The sequence below is a fragment of the Arachis ipaensis genome, chromosome B10 (assembly GCF_059453495.1).
Source record: "Arachis ipaensis isolate K30076 ecotype BB chromosome B10, ASM5945349v1, whole genome shotgun sequence".
NCBI lineage: Eukaryota > Viridiplantae > Streptophyta > Magnoliopsida > Fabales > Fabaceae > Arachis > Arachis ipaensis.
This window is the reverse complement of record NC_142435.1, coordinates 15,811,312-15,820,246: the sequence shown is the minus strand read 5'-3', so window position 1 is coordinate 15,820,246 and position 8,935 is coordinate 15,811,312. Positions and strand designations below refer to the sequence as shown.

At 35.0% G+C, this 8,935-nt stretch overlaps 1 protein-coding gene across 1 annotated transcript; it reads right to left on the bottom strand.

Annotated features, from left to right (window-relative positions):
- Positions 1-248: 248 nt before the first annotated feature.
- Positions 249-6,689, bottom strand: LOC107622736 (C2 domain-containing protein At1g53590). The gene is made up of 12 exons (XM_016324746.3): positions 5,980-6,689; positions 5,613-5,687; positions 4,747-4,890; positions 4,384-4,476; positions 4,142-4,273; positions 3,506-3,658; positions 3,346-3,387; positions 3,123-3,171; positions 2,552-2,644; positions 2,282-2,465; positions 1,846-1,966; positions 249-1,637 (listed from the first exon to the last, which is right to left on the bottom strand). Exons 1-12 carry the CDS (start codon positions 6,103-6,105, stop codon positions 504-506), a joined length of 2,346 nt encoding a protein of 781 aa, XP_016180232.1. The 5' UTR covers positions 6,106-6,689; the 3' UTR covers positions 249-503.
- Positions 6,690-8,935: the final 2,246 nt, after the last annotated feature.

Here is an 8,935-nt window from a genome sequence, read left to right as displayed (position 1 = left end):
CAATTTTCAAAACCAAATTGCAGCTTTCTAAGAAACTATTTAGGTGCTTATAGAGAAGTAAAAAAAATGACTTCTCTCATAATACTACTACTTTTTATCCCATTTTTATAAAATAAGCACTTTTAAAACTAAAAATTCAAACACAAAATAACTTATTTATAAACTACTTTTAATATAGTCACTTATTGTTTAAACTATTTTTTGAAAAAGAACTTAATTAAATTGTTTATCCAACTGGGCCTTTAATATGCTACAAGGTAACAACCAGATTGTAACTTCTGTTATCTGCATCTTTTTTCTTTTCTGGGTTCATGCAAATTACTTTACATGTTTACAAATCTCTATACTGTGTAAAACACTCGCTCTATACCCCATGAAAATGTTTATGTAACAAAGGCCTATCAAAGGCAACAACTAAGAAAGCTGCTGTACAAACAAAAGAGAAAGACAACTATGGATGCTACAAAGTGGAATAAAATTGCCAAGACATGCTTTCATTTGGGTTAACTATTATCTCTTTTATCAGCCACCACTTCATTTTTATCACCTTTTGCTTCAAAAGAATCTTCACTAGGCCTATCAGGACTAGTAACCCTTTGAGTCTCCTCTTCAAAAATCTCCTCCTTGATTGGGGCCTCATCATCCACAGGAGTGTCAGATTGGACTTTATGAACCACAACCACCTTGGGGTTGGGGGAGACATTTCCGGGAGAAGCATTGCCCTCACACGCAACAGGAATACTTTCGTCTCCAGCTGATCGCACCGGAACAGGAGCAGATTCATCAGAAGACGACTCGGATTCATCAAAGGTTTCCGGCACTGTGGCGGTCGGGTCACCTTTACTCCTACGTTTCTTTGACCTAAAAGAGAGAGCTTGCTTTATGCCCTTCTCGGCGTGTTTCAAAACATTCTTCGCCTTCTCCTTGACATTTCCCTTGCTTGGACTCTCCGGGGGTGATCCTTCAGTCGACTCGCCTTCGCCTTCTACTTGAAGCTTGCCGGTTGGAAACCCAGAAACATTATCGTCCATGACAAATTTCAAACCAACACCACTTTTGGAATTGACTGACCTAATGTTATCATGTGGTGATGGAACATCCTCTCTACCACGACTAAACAGATCCTCCCCCTTCTTGTTGAAACTCCAGCGGAATGCGCGAGGGGATGGAACACCTTCTCCACCAGAACCAATTTGATCCTCCTTTTTCGAATTCTTACGGAAGACATCACCAATCTTGTGCAGTCCCCTCTTTACTTTTCCCATATGAGGATGCTTTTGTTCAAAATCATCATCAGGACTGCTGCTACAGTTCTCATTTTTCATGGAACCATTAACCTGTGATTTTAAGTTGCGAGATGAACCATTCTGCTCCCCGGAGATCTCAGTATCAAGGCGTCTACCCTTCCCTTTTCTCGGTTCCCAGTTTGGGCAAGCTTGGCTTCCTGGGTGATGAACCCAAATTCCTGTCTCCTTTTGCCCTATAACATCTATCGCCTCAAAGTCATCGTTAAGCTTTGCAAGTTTTTCAGATGTAACAGATGGGAAGGAACCTTCATTGGCAGTCTCATTTTTTAATGAACTTTTCCTCATTTCTTCAGTATTCACTGTTTCTTGCTTGCATGTAGCATCAACCTCCTGTAAGTCAAAACTTTTCAAAATTGTAATGGATATATTACTAAAAAAAATTAAAATTAAAATAACAATAAAACAGGAGCAACCTTTGTTTTTTCCTTTCATGCAGAATAGGAACACTTTGGATATCCATATCCATCTGTATTCTGCTTCTTTTCAACAAAATGCTTTTATCGCGATATTGAATTAAATATTGAAACTGAGAAGTTACCTTGCCATGGTCAACAACGGTTATCGCAAGATGCAACCTCCCCATTTTCACGTTTTGAAGTGGCAGCCACATATCATGTCTTTGTCCATCCCTGAGATCATTGATATTCACAGAACATTCCCTGAAAATAACACAACACAATACTTATTAAAAGCATGTACTCAATAATAGGAGCAATACAATGACATACCAATAGTCAAGCTGAAATTGATTCTGAAGACAAACATTTTTAATTAAAAATAATGGATTTTATTGAGCAAGAGAGATAAAGCAACAGTAGGTGAGAACGGTAAGATATCCTCCCTTAGACCAAAAAGACCAGCACACAGCAGGAAAATGGAGGAGAGCGGCGAAAATGCAAAAGCTTCTCAAGAAAAATAAATGCAACATTTGTGCATGTGGTATAAAACAAAAAGGTTCAGAAAATGAGACAAACCCAAGATCATCATCATAGAAATGGTCCTTGTCATGAACTAAAAGCGCCAGCACATTGCTAGAATCCCATGAAATGATGGGAATTTTAAATTCCTCAAGCCATTTAGGATTGAGCGTTTTCCTTTGTATCTTTGTCCTAAATCTGTATCCACCCAAACGACCTTTCACATAAGGATCAGCTAGTCCTGAAACGCAGAGAGTTTGTTATAGACAACATAGTATGTATATATATAAGAAAAGAAACTGACCAGAAATCATCATAAGGGATTACCATTTGGATCTGATGGCTTCATGTCAGATGCCTCAATAAGTTCTACTTTCACATAAGCAACAGGATCCTTTTCATCCACAGAGAACCAAGGCCCTAGAACATTAAGATGTATGGATGAATGAGTATACAAAATAAAAAATAATGCAAAACAAATATGTAAAAGCACAAGATGTTCTATCTCTCCCACAAGATATGTGATGAAAAGATGAAAATCGAATGGCAAGTATTCAATGACAATAAAACAATTTCTCCAAAATGGATTTTTTCCAAAAGAAAACAAAAATACTATATTAAAATGGAAGCATGAAACCATCAACTCCAAAACCAATATATTAGCATAAATCCTAGTGCCTACTTTGAGAAACCGAGTCCATCCATTTAAGAAGAAAACATGTTGACCCATCATATGAGAAGAATGGTTTAAAGTTGGCAGTTGGCAACACAGACAAGTATATGGACAGATGTTATTCTTCATTTACACTATAAGTGGTTGCTAAAACTTGTAGCCCAAATAAATTCAATACTAGGTGATGACCCAACAAAATTTAAAAGAACAGGAGACATATATTACCTTCTTGCGGTGTAACAAATTTCTCAACATCAACAACCAGCATATTGGGCTGCAAAATTTAGCAATGTATCAATATAGAAAAATTACAAAGCTACTGAAAAATGAGAATTCATGTATTCAAGTTTTAGTCGCATCTTTCAACATCTCATTACGCCAAAACAGTGTGTGTGCGTGCACGTGTGCATGTGTGGCACAAAGAGACATCCACAGAGAATAAAGTTACCTCAACAAGAGTTTGTTCAAAAGCAATAGAGAGAAGCTTATCCTGGAAAAGTATAACAACGTAAAATTTAACATAACAATGACGGGTAGAATTGACAAACGAAGATGAGAGAGAGCAAGCAGAGCGAAGACAACAATATTCCTTCATAATTCATACTTACTAGCCACCCGGCAATCCCTGGAAGTTCAGTCACATCAAGCCCATGAGTAAATATAGGTTTCACAGTCATTTGGAAGTATGGAGGTTCAACAAAGCATACGCGCAAACGGCCAATAAAAGGCCATGTCCGGAGAAACTTCACCCCAACCAAGACCTGTAGAAGAGGAATAAAATATAAAACAACAAATATCAAATTTTATTTTATTTCCTTGTCTCTCTGAACTCCCTTAATACTAATCTCCATTTCTGATAGCAAAAAATAAGCCTTTAACAATTCACGTCTTGTGGCAAATCAGTCCACAATGCTTCTAGAATATTGCTAGCAAGTAGCTTCAGAAAATGCAGGAGAGAAAAATAAAAGTATAGAGATTAAATACACCCTCCATAGAAATACTTATAGGATAATGTCAGAATATGCATTTAAGTGAGGAAAACTTCCCACCAACTTATTATCTAGTTATATCATCTCTTAAAATACTGATAGAAGGTCCATGATGAAAAATATGTGAGAGAAAAATAATGGAACAGGCCCAGATTGCTGAATCTAGCAACATTAAATCTGGTGTCCTTTATGTTGCGAGTAAGATTTAACACTCAACCGATGAGTCAGGATAAATTTGAAATTCCATATCCATACCTTCCCTTCAACATGCATTCCCGTTATGTGCAGCTTTGCTGTCATTCCAAATCCCAACCTTTTTCTTAATTTCACAGCAAGTATTGCACTCATATCGTCTGCCGTGAGGAAATTCATTCCTAACTCTAGTACCTGCATTGATCACATCACACTGCAAAATTTTAACCAAACAGAACAACATTTTCAACTGCTAATGCTGAATAAGGCATTGTCCTGCTATCCTGCATTCCAATATTACATACCAAGTGGTCATCATCATTCTGGCGAAGTACCCTAATTTCATTAAACAAAGGGGGATTTCTTCCCAAGTATAGGTGCTGCACAACAGCTTCTTTCTACAAATATATATATATATATTATACAGTCATCAATACCAAAAGTGAAATCAATTAATTTAATACCCACAAATATAAAGTTAACCAAAAGAAAGAAATACAAAAAAGAAAAAAATTACATGCATAAGTCACAGTGTGATAGAAAAAAAAAAATTAAAGATTTATAAATTAAGACTAAAGCATAAATTTCAGTTTTCAGACAGAAGTCAAGATTCAAATTGCTTGATCAAGCACTATCAAAGATAAATAAATGAACAGGATGAGTCATACTGCAGTCCAAGGTTTGTACTTCTCTAAGAACCATGGTATGATGGGAAGCAAGATATTCTGAGAGGCAATATTTTCCATACATATAGGCCATATGTTTTCAACAGCATGGTTCAACCACCGGACAGTTTCAGAATCTGAAAGCACCTGATGGACACAAAAGGCATTATATGCAATATATTTCAGTACGATATATCAGATAATAATTTGAAATTATAATTACATTGATAAAATTTAAAAAAACTAAAGGAATTGACTACCAAAAATCAATTAGCAAAAGGAAAAACTACTACCAAGGAGACAAGGAGTGTTGCATTTTTAACCATATAATAATAATCCATTTGCTAGTGTACCTTTAATAATGAAGCTATACAAAATTTTGTTTTTGACATCAAATGAAATGCTCAGTCTTCATCAAGGTAAAACATCTTGCAGAAGGTTACTAATAATCCATTTAACAGCAGCAAGAGGAATAGTCTAGATGAAAGTTCTAGCTCTTTTTTTATCAGTACCATATTCCATTTCAACTTGACTTTTGGGAGAGAATATATTACATAGTTTCTTCCCTCCATTGCCCTTTATGCATTTTCTTGTACTATATTTGGAGTACATCATTTACTTGTAACTTACTATTGTCTCATCTCATACTTCATAAACCCTTAAAAGAATAACCATGCAAATAATGTTCAGATTCTGTCATTCTTCTAGAAGGGGTGGTTCTTTAACTTTTAGAACAGCATTTATTCCCAAATTTTCTATTTCTTCTTTCCCCTTTGTTCATTTACTTAAACTGAAGCTTACTGTTTTTCCCACATAAACTTCATAAATTCATAAAATCAAATTAATAACACTAACACCATGAGAATTACCCTTCTTTGATTAGCTTGTTTCCTCTCTTCAAACTGCACCTTCTTCCGCAGCCTTGTAACATAAAGCTCATGAACCTTTTCAAAGCCAAAAGAAAAAAGAAATATATCAAAGTCAGCAAAATATTATATTCCTCCATCTTTTTCTTTCCGTCTTTAAACAAATACAACAAAAAAAGACAAAAAATCCAGAGTACAAATTCAGTTCCAATCACTCAGAATAAGTACCCATTTTTATTTGTATCCCGCATCACCAACCCAACAAATTAAATACCCAAAAAAAAAACAAAAAAACAAAACTAACAAAAGAGAAAGAATTTTCAGAATCTCCAAAAGTTTTCAAAATTGATAACCACGGTCCCTCACTCACCAGGTAAAGATAGATCAAAGCAACAAAGTAAGCAAATGGATGGAAATAGTTGACTGCAGATAGCAACCACATCACCATCAGAACGATCCCCACATGATGCAAGATCGTAACTTCCGTTATATCCATTCCGAGAGAGAGAGAGAGAGAGAGAATCTTCACTTGAATCCACCACCCTTCGCAACAAAGATAAAAAGTTTGCACAATCCCATTAATCCAAATCCATTCACCAACTACAAGATCCACGAATCTCCGACAATGGGAAAAAACCAAATCTTTTCACCAACTCCACTCGCCAGAAGGCTACAAATATTGAAATATAAAGGCACGTATTGAAACTGTTTGATGAAAGGCTCCAATGAAAGAAGTAAATACTCCAGGATATTCAAGAAAGGAGGGGGAAACGGAATTGGAAATGGATATATAATACATCATTTTTATTATAAAATATGTCAAATATCAAATATCAAAATCATGTGCACAGTGCGAAAGATTAAAAGTTAAAACTTTGAGAGTGTGTGTGTCCCAATTGAGGGCCCAGGGATTCGGATAATTTGGGGTTAGTGAAACGGTGACGTATTGACGAAGCAAACACCGGCAAGGTTCAGTAGCTGATTAAAAGAGAAAGAGAAAATGAATTGGGAGGGGTAACCGCTCTTGAATTGGTTGCTGCTAAGTGGTGACTTGCGGAGGTTTTGGGGAACGTATATGGGAAGAGATTTACGTCGTAAGACTATGCAGCTTTGACTGCTGGTTGCCCGCCACGTGGCAGACACGTGGGATACTGATACGTGTCGTCGGCACCTTGTTGATTGATAAGAGCAAATCACCAAAGTGAGTTTTTTTTTTTTTTTTGGTAAGTCACCAAAGTGAGTTTTTAAATCCAACAATGTTGAACTTTTTTTCCTTTCAAGGAATTTTTTAATTTGAAATCGGATAAACAAATGAAAGTTATAATTAATTTTTTAAAAATATGTATAATAAATGATGTCTTTATTTTTTATTATAAAAATTACTTTATTTTTATTGAAATATATATTTTCTATCCTTTTAAAAAACTATAAAAGAGAATAAATAAAATTATTTTAGTTTGTTAAATTTTATATATGATTTAGTTGGATATCTTAATTCTTTAATTTTTAATTTTATCTTTTTTTAACTTAATTGATTTAAAATGGCTCTAGTTTCTATTATTTAATTTTCAAAATTAATAACATAATTTATTTTGTTTCTTAATTAATTATCCACATTATATTGTCGTGATGTTCACAAAAAAATGATTGAGCAACTAAATAATTTAAAGGGTAAAACATAATTTTATCTTTAAAATTTGTCAAAAATTTTTAAAATATTTTTTATTTTTTATTTTAATTTTATTATAAAAAATTTTTATTTGTATTAAATGTATTTCTAGTAATAAATTTTTTAATAAATTTAGAATCAATTTAGCAACTATTTAAAAGTGGTTTTGTGCTTCTAAATTTAAGAGTTATTTGAACAAAATTATAAAAAATAGATCAGAAACACGATATTACTACTATCCTCTTATTCCGAGTTCCCAATATTCCGAATCCATAATTCCTAATAATAGGTGGTGTACATGCAAAAAATCCGAGTTGGGATACTGTTCTAAACAAGAATGGTACACCAAGAATCCGATTAAATGAGAATAACACATTACTAGCTCACTAATAGTTAACGGATATATCATTAAAGTGACTAAAATTATCATCACGTAAAGCTGTCAGATTGTGATATCGAAACGTACATTTAAGGCAGTAAATACTTGACGGTAATATCAGAAAGGTGTAATATAAGGAAAAAAAACTCGTGAGGTAAGACATAGTTCACTATAATCACTCTTAGAGAATTACTTTTCTTTTAAAGAAGAGAGTTTAACACAACAAGTGGAGTATAAGTAGACAACAAACATAACTAACCTAGAACAAATAAAGAAAAACAACCAACGCAAAGAATACTAATAGATATCCCATTGTCATTTTCGACATTGCCATCAACAACAAAAGGGATCCACACCTAACCATTCCTTATATTTCATAAATGACAGATGGATAATATCGTCAATCCCTTTTCGTCTATTATGAGAAATTCTTCTATTCCTTTGTAGCCAAATGTTCTAAGTAATCGCACAAAAGCACATCATCTATCTCTTGCGCTCCTCCTTACTAGTTGATAGCTCATTCCAACTTTGAAAATGTTTCTTTTGCGTCCCCGGACACGACCATTGCCTTCCAACAAATGATAACCATGCACACCAAATGGTGCACAAAACTAGCTCCGCAGAATTCGCATACATAGACCGGCAAGTATACCGCAGATTGTTGGTTTGAGCAAGCAGTGGACACCTTGCATATCTTAGTTAGGCGGATAGAAAATATAGTTTGTCACGGAAAAAAACATAAAACAAATAATTAAATGAAACGTTACTAATGAGACGAGAATTCAATGGTGATAGAATTGTTGAGGCTTCGGAGATGCTTTGTCTTTCTAGATTAACTTTTCTTACTGTCTTCTTCAATAACCTTCTGATTCCTTCAATGGCAGCCGTAAGTGATCAACTCATGTCCTCTCATCAAGTTAACCTCCTCTACTGCAGCAATCCACCACGTTGAGATGACTTATGTCCTCTCATCAAGCCACCTCTAGGTTTCTCACTGTAGCAGAAGATGAAGCTCTAAGCAGTCCATTCCCCTTCACGATCCTACTCAAGGTGCCACAGACAAGGCAGATCGTTTGGATCATAAAGTGCTGCTTCTCTTACTCTAGCCTTAATGCCACAGAGACCTCACGCACCCATAGTCAACGGGATTTCATGTCACATATCCAAAGTTACTCAGATGCTCTATTGAAATTCGCATGCAATCTCTAGCTTTAGTTCAACGCTATCCGGGTCAAGAATCGCACGAAACCCATGTAGAATAAGGGTGATTGTCATGGG